General features: G+C 36.5%; 2 protein-coding genes and 3 long non-coding RNA genes across 7 annotated transcripts in view; 2 read left to right on the plus strand and 3 right to left on the minus strand.

Annotated features, from left to right (window-relative positions):
- LanA (laminin subunit alpha) overlaps positions 1-2,630 on the minus strand; it is a 52,826-nt gene extending 50,196 nt beyond the window's left edge. Inside the window, exon 1 of the mRNA XM_076415870.1 lies at positions 2,266-2,630. Coding sequence (XP_076271985.1) covers positions 2,266-2,511 — 246 coding nt within the window. The 5' untranslated portion in view covers positions 2,512-2,630. The remainder of the gene's footprint in view (positions 1-2,265) is intronic.
- A 2,638-nt stretch (positions 2,631-5,268) lies between these two features.
- LOC143203636 (uncharacterized) lies at positions 5,269-6,319 on the plus strand. Its single transcript, XR_013007385.1, has 3 exons — positions 5,269-5,409; positions 5,978-6,087; positions 6,183-6,319. It is a non-coding gene; the product is annotated as an uncharacterized LOC143203636 (long non-coding RNA).
- Positions 6,320-8,316: 1,997 nt separating this feature from the next.
- Positions 8,317-10,119, minus strand: LOC143203643 (uncharacterized). Of its 3 annotated transcripts, none has more exons than XR_013007389.1 (4): positions 9,985-10,119; positions 8,863-8,943; positions 8,617-8,732; positions 8,317-8,455 (listed from the first exon to the last, which is right to left on the minus strand). It is a non-coding gene; the product is annotated as an uncharacterized LOC143203643 (long non-coding RNA). The 3 variants fall into 3 exon arrangements; XR_013007388.1 differs by lacking the exon at positions 9,985-10,119 and adding an exon at positions 9,456-9,598; XR_013007387.1 differs by lacking the exon at positions 9,985-10,119 and having other exon boundaries at positions 8,863-9,004.
- Sugb (Sugar baby transporter) lies at positions 9,536-18,674 on the plus strand. The gene is made up of 9 exons (XM_076415889.1): positions 9,536-9,831; positions 11,055-11,225; positions 12,220-12,401; positions 12,456-12,749; positions 12,806-12,929; positions 12,991-13,178; positions 14,079-14,540; positions 17,221-17,389; positions 17,709-18,674. Exons 1-9 carry the CDS (start codon positions 9,768-9,770, stop codon positions 17,807-17,809), a joined length of 1,755 nt encoding a protein of 584 aa, XP_076272004.1. The 5' UTR covers positions 9,536-9,767; the 3' UTR covers positions 17,810-18,674.
- A 162-nt stretch (positions 18,675-18,836) lies between these two features.
- LOC143203644 (uncharacterized) lies at positions 18,837-19,334 on the minus strand. The gene is made up of 3 exons (XR_013007390.1): positions 19,222-19,334; positions 19,100-19,173; positions 18,837-19,044 (listed from the first exon to the last, which is right to left on the minus strand). It is a non-coding gene; the product is annotated as an uncharacterized LOC143203644 (long non-coding RNA).
- Between the last annotated feature and the right edge of the window lie 802 nt (positions 19,335-20,136).

Below are 20,136 nucleotides of genomic sequence, written 5' to 3' on the forward strand. Positions count from 1 at the left end.
GGTGTTGCCAGATTCTTTGAATATTATTTATATATGGGGAATATATGTACGACGCAGTAAAAAAATTAAAAAAAAACAATTAAGTTTAGTAATCAGGTAATAAAACTAATGAATAGATTGTTTTGATATTTTGTAACTTTATTACGTCACTGTCATACGTAAACTATCGAAATTTTATATATTTATAGAAGGTATTTTCAATAATTTATATATGTTGAATGAATAGGAAATTGATTGATTTTCATAAGCATTTGGAAACAATATTATGTATTAACAATATATTTTTAAATAAATATATAGGAATAAAATCATATTTGACCTATTATATCAGGAAATGAGAAGAAAAGGATCATCAATGGATAGATTACGAATTATTTTAAACTATGTACAGTCTCTTTGCATTGTTTGTATATGGTAGAGTTTTATTTTTAATTGTATCTAGTTTTAAATGTTACTACTTTCTGAAATTGTTGTAATAAATAGTATATGTTGAATATATATGACAAAGAGGCAATTATTTAATTATTTATATTAAAATTGAATTATTTGCCAGGGATAACGTTGGTTCAGTACCTGGCTGAGTGTTAATCACATTTTCAAATATTCTGAAGTTATTTTATTTTTAAATTGTTAATACTGAACTTTTAACATCAGTTGTTAGCCCAGAAGACATTAATTTATACCTAAACCATAATATAGAGAGAAATTAATAGAAGTAGCTTTTTATATTTATAATTCTATATAGCGACAAAAATAATAGTTCTTGTTATATGTGGTTGGGTATTAGATAATCATGTTTTTACAAGTTTTTGAATAGTTATTATAGATTATTAGGCCCATAAATTAATTTTAAAGGACTCATAACAGTTGGTATTACCGTGTAACAAATCACATCGGGTATATTTGTAAACAACTTCATACTGAAGCCTGACTGACAGGCCAGTATGTGCCATTTCGTCAAAGTGTGAAGAAAGAAGGTTCTCAGTGAGTTGAAAATTTCAGAATATGTACTGAGTAAATCGGATTTGGAGAAGCTTTACTGTTTTACTTCATTTTGAAGAAAAAAGCGCGTAAAGGTCATCGAATACTGTGTGAAGCTTACGGCAAGCGCGATTGGTTGCGAAGGCAAAGTGGCGCTTTTGACACCGAAGACAAAGAGCGTTCTGGACACCCTAAAAAAATTAAAACGAGGATTTGAAGACATTACTCGATGACGTTCCATGTAAAATGCAGGAAGAATATGTAGAATATATATAAACCATTCCTAATTGCTTGAAGAACAGGGGAATGATCCAAAAACTTGGATTTTGTGCCCTATCAAAATGGGCAGCTACGCCACCCGTCGTATTCTCCAGACCTTGCCTCCTCTGGTTACTGTTTGTTGCGATATATGAATGTCTAAGAAGCGCTTCATTTCTTATAAAGATAATAAAATGGATCGATTAGTGAACAGCCTCTAAAGATACATCGTCCTTTCGACATGGAACCCACAATTTGTCTGAAAGATGCGAAGAAGTAACGACCGTCAATAGATATTACTTTAAATTAAAAAAAACTCTTTTAAAAATAATGTATAGACCCAATGAAATGTTTTACGATAGATTCTGACAGAGATAATAATAAATTTTGTAATTGTATCCACATCTGGGACATTATAACCGGAAATAAAGAACTGTTTAAACGCGATCTTTGTTTTGTTGATATTACGTAATTTTTTCGTAAGTTATAGGAAAAATATTTATTGATATGATCTCAGTAAGTTATACGTGCTGAATAAATATAACTAAATGAAACATTGACAAAAGAAGGAATCTATTATATGTCGGATATTGTTGTATAGTAATATATCCAATGAAAATAACAACAGTTTTTTGGATAGTGGAAATATTTTAAACTTTTAAAACAGAACTGATTTGTTGACTAATAGTGTCAAGCCATATTGTACCCTAATAATACATATTTTTTAATAGTTAACAAAGAATTTAAATGTTTACTGGTGTAATAAAATGTTGACACGGAACACTTTTAATATGAAATAAATTAAATTGTTAACGATTGATTGAGCAAATAAAAAAGACGACAACCGTATGGAAATCGAAAATTGAGTAAATGTTACTGTATTTATTGAAAATGGTACTAGTTGTCGTAATTTGATAACTTTGTAGATATATTATGATTATCTTTGTCGATAAGTATGATAGGTATTGTTCCATGATTCTTTTTACTCCAATTTCAGATAGTACTAAGAATCTGGATGATGCTCACCTGGCCTTGGATGACGTTAACGTTGGGTTCGTTGTCTGAATTACTTCCGATCAGCTTGCAGTAGAGTTCTGGCCCTTCGGTATCCACGCCACACGTCGCGGTCGCGGTGATATGTTTCCCCTCGGCCAGGTTGAAATAGGGGGGTGTCAGGGTTTCGCCTCTGACCCCGCAAACGAGGACCGCGAGTACGAGAATCGCGGCGGCCGTACCGCCGGTCGGTACCGCGTGAGGCACGCTACGCCCCATGGTACTGCTTCCTCTAAAGCCGTTCGTCGACTGAGGCTTGCCAGTTGAGTTTCTCCACACGCACAACTTTAAAATTAGTCGGGCGGGAGTTATTCTTCGGTCTGGTCTGCCGGCTCTGGTCGCGAATTGTTTGGGTTTTGGGTGGTGACAGGGCCGTACCCGGTTTTATTCTCGTTAGAGAAAAGTGGGAAAAAATCTTGCCGAAATATTTACATTAGATTAGGTTTTAATTATTTGGGTCCAGTCGAAAAACTAGAGGGCGCGAGAGTCGTCAGTATGAACACTGAAATTTAAAATATAATAATGATAATTATAATAGGACAACAATTTATATTTATTTTAAATATTAATCTCTTAGACCTTCAACAATCTGCCCGTGGGCAATAAGGATTATTATGTGATTTCCGTTATATAATATAACTCTTCTGACATGTAGAATATCACTTCAGTAAGTGATCTGCTGTACAATCTTATTCTAGATGCTATACTAACTTATTTTAAACTCTATCCTAACTTATTCTAAAGACTATCTAACTTATTCTAGAGATTATTAAATCCCACTCTAACAGGTCAACTGAAAAGGCCCCGGTCTGTGGCACATGTAACTAAATCCATAAATTTTTAGTTAGTCCTAATCCTCAAAAGATGCGTGTATAAATTTGACAGCTGTCGGATTATTAGTTTGTGAATTATAGTACTTTGGGTGAAGCAACTTTTGTTATTGTGAAAAAGATAGATAAAAAGGAATTTCGCGTGTTGAAAAAATATTTCTTTTTGAAGGGACAAAAATACAGTTGAAGCAAAAACTTGGCTTGATGCCGAGTTTCCGGACACTGTCCCAGGAAAATCAAGACGTCACACCGAAGACGGTGAACGCAGTGGACGCCCAAAAGAGGTTGTTACCGATGAAAACATTTAAAAAATCCACAAAATGATTTTGAATGAACGTAAATGGAAATTGAATGAAATAGCAGACACTCTAACTATATCAACTGAAGGTGTACATCATATTATTCACGAATATTTGGGTATGAGAAAGCTCTGTGCAAAGTGGGTGCCGCGCGAGCTCACTTTTGACGAAAAACAACGACGAGTTGATGATTCGGGGCAATGTTTGAACATGATCAAGCGTAACAAAACTCGAGTTTTTGTGTCGATATGTGACAATGGATGAAACATGGCTCCATCATTTCACTCCGAAGCCCAATCGACAACCGACAATTCGAACATTCGACTTACAAAATTATGGCCTCTATATTTTGGGATGCGCCTGGAATAATATTGATCGAACGAAGAGGTGATCGCAGAAACTGAGGCCTATTATAAGGCCTAATGTCGAAAACGATATATCGATATTTTTTTAAGTATCGATATATCGAAATATCGATACTTTTTTCGTTGGCCAACACCCCCTACATCAACATGAACCTTTACTTGGATCGTAGGTTTACTTGGCAGAAGCACAACTGGACCAAGCGTAAAAAACCTGGGAGCAGACTCCGTAGTCTTTATTGGTTAACAGACCGATCATATAAAATGGTGAGAGGTGGTCTACAGATCCGTCATTAAGCCAATCCGGATCTACTGCATTCAATAATGGGGCAAAACAAGCAACAGCAATATAGGGAACATGCTCAATATTCCTCAAAGTATCAGCAACAGTTATATATGTACCTGGATCTCGGTATGTGAACACTAAAGCAAAAAATACTAAATTATAGCTAAAGTATCAAAGAAGTGGCGCTGAGTGGAGGCAACCCCATAACAACGCCTTGAAACAGCTTGCTGGTTATTCACATGCTACCTCATTTGAGGCTAGTTTGATAGTTTTTTTCAGCACATTAGAACGTTGCTATTCTTTTTTTTTCCAGGTCAACACATCGTTGGAATATCTTGATAACAATTATAGACAAAGGTCTAAAATGCAGTAGGCATAACACGATGCTGCATCATTATAAGGAACATCACGTTAGACAAAAACAGAGTAGATAAGATTCAAAATCAAGCAACCGTACTGGTTGGTCGGAAGATACTCTCAACTTGACCTAAAATCAAAGCGATTGGCCTATCAGTTAGTCATAAAGCCAATTTGGGCCTATGAGGAGCAAACATGGGGTTGCACTAATACATCAAACCAACTAGTAATCCAACGCTGCTGAAACAAAGTTTTTCGATTAAATACCAATGCCTATCGCGACGTAACCAACAAGGAACTATTGATTTTTAAGGTAGTAAATATACTTTTTCTTTAGAAATTATGGTTGAAAGTATTGAAATTATTATATCTATAAACTATCTAAATACATTCGTATAAATACTCAAATATTATTCACATGCTACCTCATTTGAGGCTAGTTTGATAGTTTTTCAGCACATTAGAACGTTGCTATTAATTTTTTCCAGATCAATAAATTATTGGAACATTCTGATAACAGTTATAGACAAAGGTCTAAAATGCTATAGACGTAAAACGATACGACATCATTATAGGGAACATCACGTTAGACAAAAACAGAGTAGATCAGACTCAAAATCAAACAACCGTACTGGTTAATCGGAAGATACTCTCAACTTGTCCTAAAGTCAAAGAGATTGGTCTCTCCGTTAGTCAAAAAACCAATTTGGGCCTATGGGGAGCAAACATAAGGTTGCACTAATACATCAAGCCAACTAGTAATCCAACGCTACTGAAACAAAGTTTCTCGATTAATTACCAATGCCTATCGGGACGTAACCAACGAGGAACCATGCGATAACCTCGAAATCAAATATATTTGCGAAGTTGTTCAAGAAAGAAGGTTACTAAATCACAATAATTTGAAAGCAATACAGCTACTGGGCAACACGCAGGAAGTCAGAAGATTGAAGCAAACCAAACCACATGAACTTCTATAATGTGTAAGTGTTATTCTTAAATTTACCTTAATTATTTTCATTTAGGAAATACATACTGTTCTCGTCTTGCTTGTCTATTGACACAATTACAACAGAACAGAAATAATAAATTAATTTACAAATTAAAATTGTACTAAGCATATTTAATGTGAGTTGTAATTAATAAAAATTATTACAAAGACATTCTCGTCACTTTGAGATACATGAAAGCTATAACACAAGATCAGAGACAGAAACTTTGCTAGCTTTACGATGCAGTCTTGCCAAACCGTCCTCCAAACTTTTTTTGCTCCATTTTAAAGTATTGTTTTTACGATCTAAGGTTTGTATGTACTAGACCTGCTGGCAGACTGGCCAGTGACCAACTTGATCATCCCAGAAGACATCCGGTCTTATTCAGCTTGGTTATTGGTGTATCTAACTTTAGTAGATTTACTAAAAGATATCATCGTCAAGTAATTAATGCATTATCTCATGGAAAACTTGTTAAACTAACCCTTTGTATAGTAGATCATTTGATGAAAAATACTACAATGTGTATACTAATATGTTTATATCCATCCATTTGCAGAAGTGTTGTCTCCATGTATCCGAGTTGGCCATGGATTTCAAACTTACAACCATTTATTGCTGGAATTAGCTCAAGACCTCAACAGTGATAACTAGTTCAAATTTTCTTAGGTAAGTTGTGGAAAACAAATATGTATTAATTATAAACTATTAGTAATAATTAAAGAAGAAATTGTACAAATTCTTATCACACTTTTTTGTTCCAGGACATGAAGCAGTATAAGGAGTTAAGTCACTCACGTCACACGCCTGAGTAAAGCCGGGTACCTTTTGGAATGATGCTAACATCGATCGCCTCAACCGGTAGGCTTCTCAATAACCCTCACATCCGCTGTTCGAAGCCCACGTTAACCAGTAGTCTCACTCACTAAAAAAAAAAAAACATACACTTAAATGTGTTCTTTTGAAAAATTGTGTAATTAATATATATAACTAATTACAAAATTAGTTGTAAATAACTCTATTGTGTAAAAAAAAGAATAATGAATTTTATAAATAAAGAAAACTGTATTTTATTTACAAATGTATTGATATTTGGACGCAGGTGCCGGTATTGCTATGCCAGGCACCTTCGCCTAAAGTAAGTAAGACAGATGTAGAAGTGTTTTTATACATTAATACTCTTGTAATTTCAGTTGATGAATAATAAAATAAATACCTATTTAATAAATAAGCTTGCTTTTTTATTTTAAAACACCCTAAATGAAAATATATATATCTTAAAAAATATTGACATTCGGCCGAAGGTGCCTGGTGAGGACCAACAAACACTTAATAAGGGGAAATACTTAAAACTTTTAAAAAGTATTGATATTTGGGCGCAGGTGCTGGTGCTCTTGCAAACACCAAGCACCTTCGCCTAAAAGAGGTAAGATAGAAGTTTCCAATTACTTTTTTGTTATAAAATTTAAATTCTCCTATTGGTTCCTCGCTCTTAAAATATCCGGAGCAGCTGAAGAAAAATCTTACCTCCTCGCCTTCGTATGCTCCTGATACCGAAATCCAATTTTCGAATTTCAACTTTTGTAATTTTGCATTCTTATATTTTCGTTTAAGAATCAATATTTTTAAAAATAAACATTTTCTTGGCTCCTCCCCCATAAAATGGCGAAAGAATGAACATTGTATTGGCTCCTCCCCCTTAAAATCCCGGAGCAGCTAAAGAAAAATTTTACCTCCTCCCCTTCGTATGCTCCTGATACCAAAATTCAATTTTTGCATTTGTGTATCCATATATTAATTCGAGAATCAAAACGTCTCATTAGGAACATAGAAGTATGAAGGAGGTATAAATTATTTACTACTGATATCCGAATTATTTACCAAATGGCGCTCGAAAATATAATTTTGTTGGCTCCTCCCCCTTAAAATGGGGAAAAATAAATATTTTCTTGGCCCCTCCCCCATAAAATGGCGAACGAATGAACATTATATTAGCTCCTCCCCCTTAAAATCCCGGAGCAGCTGAAGAAAAATTTTACCTCCTCCCCTTCGTATGCTCCTGATACCAAAATTCAATTTTCGGCTTTCAACTTTTGCATTTATGCATCCATATATTTTAATTCGAGAATCAAATCGTCTCATTAGGAACATAGAAGTATGAAGGAGGTATAAATTATTTACTACTGATATCCGAATTATTTACAAATTTGCGCTCGAAATTAAAATTTTGTTGGCTCCTCCCCCTTAAAATGGGGAAAATAAATATTTTCTTGGCCCCTCCCTCATAAAATGGCGAACGAATGAACATTGTATTAGCTCCTCCCCCTTAAAATCCCGGAGCAGCTGAAGAAAAATTTTACCTCCTCCCCTTCGTATGCTCCTGATACCGAAATCCAATTTTCGAATTTCAACTTTTGTAATTTTGCATTCAAATATTTTCGTTTAAGAATCAATATTTTTAAAGATAAACATTTTCTTGGCCCCTCCCCTTCGTATGCCCCTGATAACGAAAAACCAATTTTCGAATTTTAATTTTTTCATATTTGCATCTATATATTTTAGCTACCATCGTACGCATTTAACAGATTTTTAATGATTTTTTTAAATTTTCTAATGATAATTTTTAAAAGATTCTTTCAAATTTTTCAAATCAGTTTTATTTTGGACTATTTTTTGATTATTGATATTTTGGCAAAGGTGCTTGGTTTTTAAAATTTAGTTGTAAAATTATAAATTATATGAATATATTAGCAGTCTAATTTGTATATTCATATAATTCCTTCAATTATATACCATTTAATACTTTTCTAGGAAAGATATTGGATCAAGTGAAAGGAATAATAAAAAGCTTAATCTTGATTATTTGATTATTTATATTTATTAAATACGTTATATTAATAACAATACTTCTGTATAATAATACATTATGAACAATTTATTATCTATTAGTGAATGATAATTCACCCCTTCATATCAATGGATGGCACAGGATCATCAATGGACGACAACAGGTCATTAATGGCGCACTGCACAGCACCTGAAACAAGAAAGGATAAAATAAATAAATCTTCATGGCAAATAAAATGTATTTCATATTATTAGGCAACCAGATATACACGTGATGAATTTATCATTACGTGTATTTAATGTAAGTAATAATTATTTCGATCTGTTAAAATAATAACTAATGCAACTTACTAAGATTTTTGTAACGAATATTTGACCAATTGATTCAGGAAACTGGATTATTGTAGTTTCAATGACGTTGCTTCTGCTTTGATCCCTTTGTTGCCTCTAACCACACACAGCGTCTTCTGTAACATACAAAAGTAATATATGAACATCTTGTTCAACCAAAACATCATTAAATATCACTAGATGGCCACAAAAGTACCAATTTCAATAATGCGAGAAACTATAGAATATTCGACTCGAATAACTCACCCTTAATTTTTGGAAAATCACCAGCAAACTGAAATCAAGAAGTTTCGACTAGACCCTGATGTCATCATTGATGCTCCAGTGCTGAAAAATAATATAATTCTTATTTAATAAGTGTAAGTTCAACATCATTATTTAATGTATATTTTTGATATCTCATAAGTTTATATATAACTTCTCTATATTTTTAACTATCTATTATATCTTATTAGATAGAGCCTCCTTGACCTTTTATTACTCATATTTTACTCTCTGTGTATAAACAAATCCTGTTTTATTTATGGCTTTCTAAATATTATGTAATATTAAACTGTCACAATAAATGAAAAGGGAATAGATTTTTTAGGTAGTAAATATTCTATTTCTTCAGAAATTATGGTTGAAACTATTGAAATTATTATATCTATAAACTATCTAAATACATTCGAATTTGAAAGATTTAAATTTTTGTCATTTTGACAATATGGCGAAGGTGCCTGGTTATGACATATTCACCAAACGTTTTACCATATAATAAACCATTTTTAAATCTGTTACAGTTAGTGATGAGCCATGTAGTTTTGCATTATAATACTTTTATTGAATTGATTCCATACCCAATATTTTGTAATTGTCGGGTCGGTGACACCTATCGACGACCTGATGAACCAGCGACCGACAGGAAACTGTAATCGATCCTGACGTGACGTAATCGCAAGGATGTAGAAGACACGACCGAGAGCACAACTTTAAGTAGAAAAAAAACGCGCTGAACCGAACAACTTATCAAAATATTAGTTAAGGATGTAAGTGAATCGGTAGCGCAACGAAAACGTGACTGCTATTTATTTCTCGTGTCGTCGCGGACCAGTCGAAAACGTTAACCGGTCAGTTTTGTAGGTTAACCCTTGCAAGTGTTCGCGAAAAAAATGAGATACCAAATCAACAAGGCCCTGGTGCCTATGAAGGCGCATTATTTTTTATTTAACGCAGGTCTGTATTAGCTGTAACGGATTTATTTATTGTTGACAACCCCTGAACTTGTTGCAATGTTGCATGAAATAGTGTTTTATACCAATTACAGTCTTGTACTTGCTGTTAATTTGCAACATGGTTAATGATGATGCAAATTCATGTATTACTTACTCGAATATTACCATGTCAGTCCTGAATAAATTATCGTTTCGATAGGAATATTGAACTAATTACATAAAAAGGACCGTGTTGCTTTATTTACGTTTTTTCGTTTCGCGAAACCTTGGGGTTATTTTTTGTTTTGACACCAAATTGGTTTTAAAAATAACATCTATCAATCGAATTTTGACGGTACACCTATATATGTCCTAGATCGGAATGCACTGGCAGCCAATCGCCAATAATCGTACCGATAGATTATTTAAATATTCTTTGTAATAATAGGTTTTTTTTTGTTCCGAAATAACGTCGTTGATAAATAACAAATTACAATAAACATGTTTATTGATGTAACCGCATCCCATATCGTACTCATCGAGCCACTCCAATTTTTTGGGTATCAGATCCGCGTCTATTTCACATTAGATGATTTAGACGCACGACCTATCAGATTCGTTGCGAATCAGATCGTACACCGTAGTATTTTCATCTGGTTTCGATATGTTATTTGGTTACGTATCGTCATGCTTTTGTTTTATTATATTGTTTTACCTGACAATAAAATTCGCGCGATAATAGAATAAAAAGTAATTAACGAGCTGACGGTACACATATTTTATTTTTCATATCCTGAAATTACGCGAAAAGCAATGTAGACAGATTGTTTTTTTGCTTGGTCATATTGCAATTACATATACATATCAATAATAAGTTAATTCAAGCATAAATCTATTATTTTGATATAGGAATGCGAGAATGACTGGAGGAAATACTGAAGTAATTATGTTATCTCTTAACAGGTGATTTTTAAAGTGAGTTTTTAAGGACCGTTCAACCTTGACACTGTCCCAAGTTTATAGAGAAATAATTAAGAAACATTACGCAAAAAAAATCGATAAGACGTTTATTTGTGGCCAGTCATAGAATAAATAGTAAATGGTTCTTATTGAAATGACCTCCGCAATTGGTCTAAACTCTCCTAATTATAAAATCGAATCGGGTTCATGGGTTTTAATGATCCGTTAACCCCTACCGGGGAGGCGCGAGAAGTTGTATGTGATCTGGTGTTGTTGTTGTTCCAGGAACCGGGCCCATAGTACCTTACCTGTCCATCTACGCCAAGCAGTTGGGGTTTTCCAGCGTCATCGTCGGATTGATCTACACGATACTGCCGGTCTTCGGTATGGTAGCCAAGCCGGTGTTCGGTACCATCGCCGATCGATTTCACTGTCAGAAAATCATATTTCTTGTGGGTAAGTGCGGGAGAAAGCTCGTTACTCGCATCGAATGCGACACGTGACCTCTGTTCAGTTGTTCAGAAGAGAAAATAATGTTGTAAATGAAATATAATTTTTTCTCTCTTCATTGCTTAATGTACAAAGACGAGTTTATTTATTTAAATGAGTAATATAAAAATGTATATTTAAAGATGTTAAATCGATACATAATGGTGGAAGAATTAAATCGTCTGTCTGGCTTAGGATAATACTGACTCCGTCATCGGACCCAACTGATGATTATACACGATTCTGATTAAATCTTGACCCTCTTGACTGTTTTTTAATTCATGTTCTTTGACTAATTCAGTAATTATTTTACTGTTTGTGGTCTTGATGCTGTAACTCTTTCATTTTAATTCTGTTGCAGACTCTGAAGTTCCTCTTAGTTCTGATTCTGATAATTATTTAGTCAATTCTGTTGTGAAGACAAATTCTAATCGGTTTTTTCGGGTTCTTGGTAGTGGCTGAGAATGCTGGTTCAAGAAACCCTTTTCTACATCCCGATTCGTTCAGAATTTCGGGGGGAGGCAAAGACTCTTCCAGCTAGGAAATTCTCACGCCGATGGCGTTACGGACTACCGTCTTGAAGTTTATGGTTATAGCCACCATAAAGGGTCCTTTTCCAGGTCTAACTTTTGAGACGCTTCGTCTAGCACCGGTACCTACACCCCCATTATCCGGAACACTCGACAACGAGCCGATGAAACATCCTTTCTGCTAGCCACGTGTTTTATGTTTGCTCGGTGCCTTTCTTATATTGATTTGGCTTCAGCAGACATTCGATATTGTCTCAAGTCATAATCCTTTTCCCGTGTCACTGATATTACAAAAACCAGTTAAATAGTCTAATGAATTAGACCCCTAAACTATACAAACGTTGAAAACGTTACAATTTCCGTAAACTAAAAATTAAACAATTTTCTTAAATATGAATAACCGTAATTACATCTCTATAATCTCGTTTCAGCTCAACTAGTGACTGCTGTAGCATTCCTGTCCATTTTCTATTCGCCCAAAGTGCCGCAAGACATCCAGGTCCGGCTAATTTACCAGAACGGTTCCTTATCTCTGCAGAACAAGGCGGGTATCAGTATAGATTCCTCTCTGGTAGACAAGATCAGTTCGAAGAAACTCTTCGCCGCGTGTCAGGTGAGATATCCGAGCCTATACATCGATGATTTGTCGTTAACGATATTATTTTAGTTGGATTGCGCGCTATATAGCGGGGAAACCGTCCTCTGCACAGATGCAAGCTTATCCGAGCTCTGTAACCAATCCACTCCGAATACGGCGTCTTTTACGGGATCGATCCCCACGTCGAAGATATACCTGGCCCCAGATTACAGCGGATCGGACGTATCGGTGTACCTCCCCGTCGGAAACATCACCCAGGACGGGCGCGGCCTGAATCTCAATGTCGGACTCGCGTCATCGAAGACCTCGTGCGATATGAAATGTAACGACAATGATATTAACCTGCTCATGTCGGGGAATCAGGTGAATGGTCGTCGTACTTACTCATTGAGCCGAATGACCGTCACGGTTCGTTTCAGATCAGTGATGCGGACGTCTACCGGATGTATCAGTTCTGGGTGTTCCTCACCCTGATGATCGTCGCCTGGATAGGACAAGCCGTCACCGTCTCGATCGGAGATGCCATCTGTTTCGAACTTCTAGGTACGGCGATGTGGTATCCGGTCGAGTATCTATCGTTTCTAATAGGCGTTTAATTCCCCAGGTGATAAACCGAACAGGTACGGGTACCAGCGTATGTTTGGCGCCCTGGGATGGGGTATTCTGTCCTCCGTGTCCGGAATAGTGGTCGACATCGTCAGCAAGGACAAGGCCGAGGACGACTACAGCGTCTGTTTCTATTTAGCCGCGGGGTTCTTGGTTCTCGACTTCCTGGCGTCGATTAACATAAAGGTATGTGATAGGAGTAAGGGTTTGGCATATAAGGTGCCTCACAAGAGCGGGGGGGGGGAATTCCGTGAAAATACTGCAATATTTGAGTTTTCAAGCATTCTTCCCATTCGAACATACATCAAGGTCATCAAGAACTGTTATGACGTTCATAACTTTTTAATTCCGAAGTGCTCAAGTGCTTTAAATGTGTATAGATTATTATTATACCGTATGTTACATAAAGACCTCCTACAAAATTAATTTCTTACAGGAATTAAATATGTCTCTATCATGAGCTCGATCTTGAATTGATTTTCAGTTGAGGTGACATAAATTGGCCTCTACGCAGTCCTGATTTAACCCCTATACGGATTTTTCCCGTAATATTTTCTCAAATCTTTAAATTTAGAAGGAAATATATGTCACTATCTTAACATATAACTCAATAAATCCTGACAAATATAGGTGAAGTAACCTCTTAATCATTGTAAACTCAACATAATAGTGCTGAACATTTAAAGGAAACAAAATTTGATGGTAACGTGAAACAGAACGCTGTTTAAACAATGTGAACGGGACGTTTGAGCTGATATGTTACTGAACAGCCAGTGAAAGTGGGTTGGCCATGGAATTTTGCTCACTGAGTACCTGGAAAAAGACAAAACCACTAATAGTGAATGAGGAAATAAGGAAAGAACATTCTCAAACGCTAAAAATTCACCAAGAATAATTTTACCACCTACTGTATAGTTCAGAGTTAACCCCCAGTGATGCTGTCTATTTGTAGACCTTGAAAGCCTACTTTGAAAGCAATAACATACTCAGGAGTGTATAAATATTATTGAGGGGCCTTTTTCTTTTGATACACCTTGTATTAGCATCGGTAATTCTTCCCTCGTCTCACCCGATATTTTCTTCCAGTACAAACAAACGAAAGTGTCCACGAACATCCTGAGGGACGTCAGGAAACTGTTGGTCGAGGTCCGTATCGTCGTGTTCCTGACCTGGTGCATCGCGGTCGGCATGTGCACCGGCCTGATGTGGCAGTTCCTGCTGTGGTTGGTGGAGGACCGCGCCAAATCCCAGAACCTGTCCAACGTCAAGACCTTGCAGGGCGTAATCATGGGGGTGCAGTGCCTCGGCGGCGAGCTGCCCTTCTTCTTCCTCTCGGGGAAGATCCTGAAGAAGATCGGACACGTCAGTTCCATGTCGGTGGTGCTGGCCGCGCTGGGCGTGCGTTTCATCCTCTACTCGGTCATCCCTAATCCCTGGTACTTCATCCCGTTGGAGTTCAGCAACGGGCTGACGTTCGGATTGTTCTACGCCTGTATGGCGTCGTACGCCAGTATAATAGCACCACCTGGTACTGAAGCCACGATGCAAGTAAGTAAAATAGTCTCTAATATTACCTATAGGCTTTTGAATAACACCGGGTCGAGTTTGACTATATATTTATCTACTTTAGTCTCAGGGAATGTGTTGGACTTCTATCCCATCTATCCTTGTGTCTATCCTATTTTTTAAGGACAATATTTCTCAGGGTGAGCTAGAAAATATTGGATTTGCCTTCAAGACAACATCTGTAACGGAAAGTAGGTTTTCAAATATCATCAACTGAAGCTCTCATTCTGAACACAAATAGAAAATAAGGAAAGAACAATTTTCTCAAACACACTGAGGAATGAACATACATGCTAAGGGCAAATAAGAAATTGGAAAAGTTTAGCGAGATATATTCGGATTAAAAGAAAAACGATTTTATGGGCATAAAAGAATGGAACCGAGCAGATTGACCAGAAAGTTGGTGGAATTCCATGAAGCTCGCAGTAACGCCAAGGTTGAAACGATGAAATGGATCGGTGCAGTTAAGGAGGACGTAAAAGGAGGCAAAATAACACAACAAGAAATACAGGATAGAAAGGTCTTTAGAGGGAAAGTTTGCGACTGGAAGGTGCACCAGATAGAGAAACCCAGGAAACCAAGTGGTCAGGTGGACGAAAAAGAGCCCATTCCGAGAGAATGAATTCAGTATGGACCGAAAGAAGAGAAAAACAAATATTGAAATATCTGGTCTAAGTCCTGCCTACTTTCTGGGCTTATACTTCGCGGGCTCTTTGAAGTCTCAGATGCACGATCATCATAAACACTTTACCAGCAATTGGTAGACTTATATGCAATCAAACAATCAAGGAAAGACCATCAAATTCAGCCAAATATATGTGGCAAACTCATTAAAAACTAACAGGTCAGTTGAAAAGTCCCGGCCTGACATATAGATGGCGCTACTAGAATTAAATCCATGTTTTTTAGTTAAACACTTAAAAGATGCGTGTATAAATTTGACAGCTGTCGGATCATTAATTCGTGACTTATAGCATTTTGAGCGAAGCAACTTTTGTTATTGTAAAAAAATGGATAAAAATGAATTTCGCGTGTTGATAAAATATTGCTTTTTGAAGGAAAAAAATGCAATTGAAGCAAAAACTTAGCTTGATGCCGAGTTTCCGGACGCCCAAGAAAATCAACCATCAAGGATTGGTATGCTAAGTTTAGACGTGGTGAAATGAGCACCGAAGACGGTGAACGCAGTGGACGCCCAAAAGAGGTTGTTACCGACGAAAACATTTTTAAAAAATCCAAAAAAATATTTTTAATGACCGTAAATTGAAACTGAATGAAATATTAGATACTCTAAAGATATCAACTGAACGTGTACATCATATCATTCACGAATATTTGGGTATGAAAAAGCTCTGTGCAAAGTGGGTGCCGCGCGAGTTCACTTTTGACCAAAAACAACGACAAGTTGATGATTCGGAGCAGTGTTTGAAGATGATCAAGCGTAATAAACCCGAATTTTAACGTCGATATGTGACAATGGGTGAAACATTGCTCCATCATTTCACTCCGAACTCCAATTGACAGTCATCCTAGTGGACTGCACACGATGAACCCGCTCCAAAGCGTGCGAAAACGCAACATTCGGCTAGCAAGGTTATGGCGTCTGTATTTTGGGATGTGCATGGAATAATTTTCATTGTCTACCTTGGAAAAGGAAGGACCGTTTGAAGGACGAAATGACCGAAAACGGCCGCATTGGAAGAAAAAGAATGTGCTGCTTCAGCAAGACAATGTACTGAGTCACAAGTCAGTGAAAACGATGAGAAATGGATTTGAATTGGGCTTCGAATTGCTTCTTTATCCACAGTATTCTCCAGATCTGGCCCCCAGCGACTATTTCCTATTCTCAGATCTCAAAAGAATGCTCGCTGGCAAGAAATTTTCGTCGAATGAAGAGGTGATCGCCGAAACTGAAACCTGCTTTGAAGCAAAGGACAAATCGTACTACAAGAATGGTATTGAAAAGTTGGAGCATCGCTATAATCAGTGTATCACCCTTGAAGGGAATTATGTTGAATAAAAAAACTAATTTTGCCATAAAAACTGTCGGGGACTTTTCAATTGACCTGTTAGTTCAACATTCGGTCAGAATGCCATTCCATATATAACGACATACATCGACCCGTCCTTATTGAAATACCCTATACTTGACCTTGTCAGTCAGTCAGTCTCGGGTTAATCCACCAGCTTAATATTAGGTATCTGTGATCAAGCCCTGTTGCTCAGTGACAAAACCTTAATTACTTAATTGCTAATTTCGAATTAAAATGTCATAAATTTAAACCCGATTAAACAAAAGCTCGTGTAGAGTGGGAGATTACCATTATTTAGGATTTTTTTATCGAAATGATATCTCGAAATTGCACAATAGTTACCAGGCCTGCTTTGTTTTTCTGTTACAATGTATTGTTATGTTTATCTCTATTAGAAATTAAGTAGGCTCTCGTCGGCGATCTCAATCAACAAACCAACAAAGAAAGTTATAAAAACTATCGTAAAAATACCAACCATTGTGCGAAGCTCGCCTTTTTATGATCTCGATAATACCTTCGCTCCTCAGACATCGTAATCCGCGATAAGTATCATTATTGACGTCGTATCATCGCTTGATTTCCAGACGCCGGGGACGTGATTAGAAATTTACATGTAATTCTCTTTGCAGGGTCTGGTTGGGGCCGTCTTCGAAGGCGTCGGGGTGTCCCTGGGCAGCTTCCTGGCCGGCCTGGCCTGGAACGACGTGGGGGGGCAGAAGACCTTCCTGTTCTTCGGCGTAGGCGCCCTGACGGCCTGCGCCGTCCACTTCGTCGCTCAACGCCTGCTCCGATCTCAAGGTAAAACAAACAACGATACGCTACCCAGTAGCAAAGATCAAGGCGATAAAAACACGAGATTCTGATCAGTATTCTGCTTATTATTCATTGCATAGTATTATTTTATATTTGTTAATAAAAATTATAATGAAACAATATCCCATTGTGGTTTTACTGTCATGGGTTGTTCGAGATGGGGCTCCTTCGCCATAAATACAAAAATTTATTTCCCTTTGTGACAACAACGTACATTACAATAATTTGTATAAAAATCACCTCCTAAGTCTCGAACAACCCAATCGATTTACTCGACGACTAACGCCGATTTATTCTGCGCCAGATGCTTCGATCCGCGCGCCTAGGAAGGATTCCTTGCAGAAGATCCGGCTGGACGACCAGAAACAATTGACCTCCGTGGAGGATTCCTTGATCTCCAAATAGCACTGCCGTCCGACGCGAGAGGTGCCCAGAGGAAACGTTCCATTATCGAGAAGCAGGCTAGGGCGCGAGGGTTCCACAACCACCTGTGATACGAGGTCAGAATCGACGCGCCGATGAGGGTTTGAAATGAAACACGGTACGAGAAGGTACTTTATTGGAAAGCTTTGCGATGTTCCTGTATATAAAGTGATTAATAATAAAGAACTTCTTATCTTGATGAACTAAAGACAACGCTAGTTGATTTGGTGTCGTTTTAATCAAGTGCCTGGTACTTAAACCTTCAGACCCTAAGTGTTCTTCGGTGGCTGGTCAGTGAAACCCTGCCGCCTTATAACTTATTAAATGGTACTACTTGATTTCCAAAAACCGTCGTTGCCTCGTCTTTAATTAGCGTGACACGCTGTAATTTATTTTTTAATTTTATACGTGGAATTTTAAATTATTCGATAGACTTACTTTGCGAGTGGATCTGTACTTTACTGTCTCCTTAAACGCCTGGAAGTGGACTGAACAATATCCATCTTATCATCTCACCTTATCAATTTCTGATGGCGGGAGGTAACAGTGGTACAAATGCATTCGTTTAATTTGAAATTAGATTTTGTGATAAGTAGTAAATACGGTAGACAGGGGAGATTTTTTAATGATCCGTTCGGTGACGCGTTGATATTATGTAAAGCATATCCGAAAGGGTCTGTTACCAAAGGTAATTTAATTATCACTAGGGCAATCAGTTCTCTTTTGTTATGGGTATAGAATCGATCAGTATTTCCACTTGTTACATTATAAGAGCTTGTAGTTTATGTGATAAACAAATCAAAGTGTCCTATTTTATTAAAAAAAAAATAAAACGATTTCTTGTTAATGATGCTGTTTCATTTTAGACTGACATGAACCTTGAATGATGTTCCCACCATTTTTTTAAGACCGTCACGTTCATTTCCTAGGTCTTGCAGATGCTCATTACTACCAGGAACCCAGGTATGGTGAGAAAGCTCCATGGCTATCTATGATATTAAATCTACGATTCGAAATGAAACACGATACAAGACGGTACTTTATTAGAAAACTTTGAAACATTTCTGTATATCAACCGAATAATAATAAACAATTCTTATCTAGTGAACTAAAAATAAAGCGAGTTTATTTTTGGAGTATTTTTTCCAAGTGTCTGGCACTTAAACTTCTGGACTTACGACGTTCTTCGGTGGCAATCCGGTCCTTCAAGTAAAACTCTGAAGCGTGTATTTAATTATCGGTACTATTTACATCAGCACTTTAATTTGATACCTAATTTCTTCAACAAACTCATTTTTCCTAAGAATTAACGTCAGCTCACATTCGATTTGCATGGCAAACTGTAACTTATTTTCTAATTTTATAGGTGAAATGTTGAGTTATTTAATACTTACTGGCGAGTCTGTTTGTATGTTACTATCACCGTAAACGCCTGGAAGAGAACTGAACAACAACCGTCTTATCAACAAATCTTAATCCTCATATTATCAATTTTCGATGTCACAATGGAACAGTGATACAATTGCATTTGTTTAGTTTTATTCTAGGTGATATAATTATAATGAGTACAGTAGATATGGGAGATTTTTTTACTCATTTTCTAGGAAATTTGAGTTCATATTACGTGACGAGTCAAAGGAGTTCAAAAAGATCCATTACCAAAAGGTAATTTAATCGTCACTATAATAATTAGTATTGATTTTCAGAATTTCAATTTATTAAACTATTTTCTAAAAATATGCATTTCATATTCGTGAAACCCTATTTTTTCACTTCCCATCACTCCGTTTGAGGAAATAAGTATCACGTTCCACAATATTTTGTTTCAATTTCAAATTACGGTTCAGTCCACTTTACTGTCCCAACTTAGTATCGCCGTATTTCTTCTTGCTCCCTTGCATCAAAAGAAACCTGAAGAGATGCCACTTTGAATTGGCAGAAAGTCTACAAAAAATCTATTTCAAGTTCAAGAAGCCTATTTTGACCACTTTCCAAAGTTTTTTTTGGAGAATCCAAAATTTGCGGTTTGCTTAAATGTTTTCTCTGTAGAGTCGTCCAGGCCGAGCATTAATCTTAAATTAATAAATGCAAAATGCAGGCTTTTTAAATATCTTAACGGTTACACCCACCATATTTAGCGTTATATATACTATATTTCTCACAAATAAATACAATTTATACAATCTGGCAACATTGCGAATTAATAATTATAATTTGGTGGACGCGCCGGCGCTCTCAATTATTTCTATGTTATTTATGCGCCTGAACGACAACTTTCGCAACTAACAACTAGTACTTTCGGTAGAGTA

This window comes from Rhynchophorus ferrugineus, unplaced genomic scaffold (assembly GCF_030347505.1).
Source record: "Rhynchophorus ferrugineus isolate W39M unplaced genomic scaffold, kcgeb_rfMv2 rfM10, whole genome shotgun sequence".
Taxonomy (NCBI): Eukaryota; Metazoa; Arthropoda; class Insecta; order Coleoptera; family Curculionidae; genus Rhynchophorus; species Rhynchophorus ferrugineus.

Excerpts from the sequence above, each read along its gene's own strand:
- Sugb (XM_076415889.1), top strand. The coding sequence starts at position 9,768 with ATGAGATACCAAATCAACAAGGCCCTGGTGCCTATGAAGGCGCATTAT. Across the intron at positions 11,226-12,219 it reads GAAAATCATATTTCTTGTGG|CTCAACTAGTGACTGCTGTA; the intron begins GTAAGTGCGGGA and ends ATCTCGTTTCAG. Across the intron at positions 12,930-12,990 it reads CATCTGTTTCGAACTTCTAG|GTGATAAACCGAACAGGTAC; the intron begins GTACGGCGATGT and ends TTAATTCCCCAG.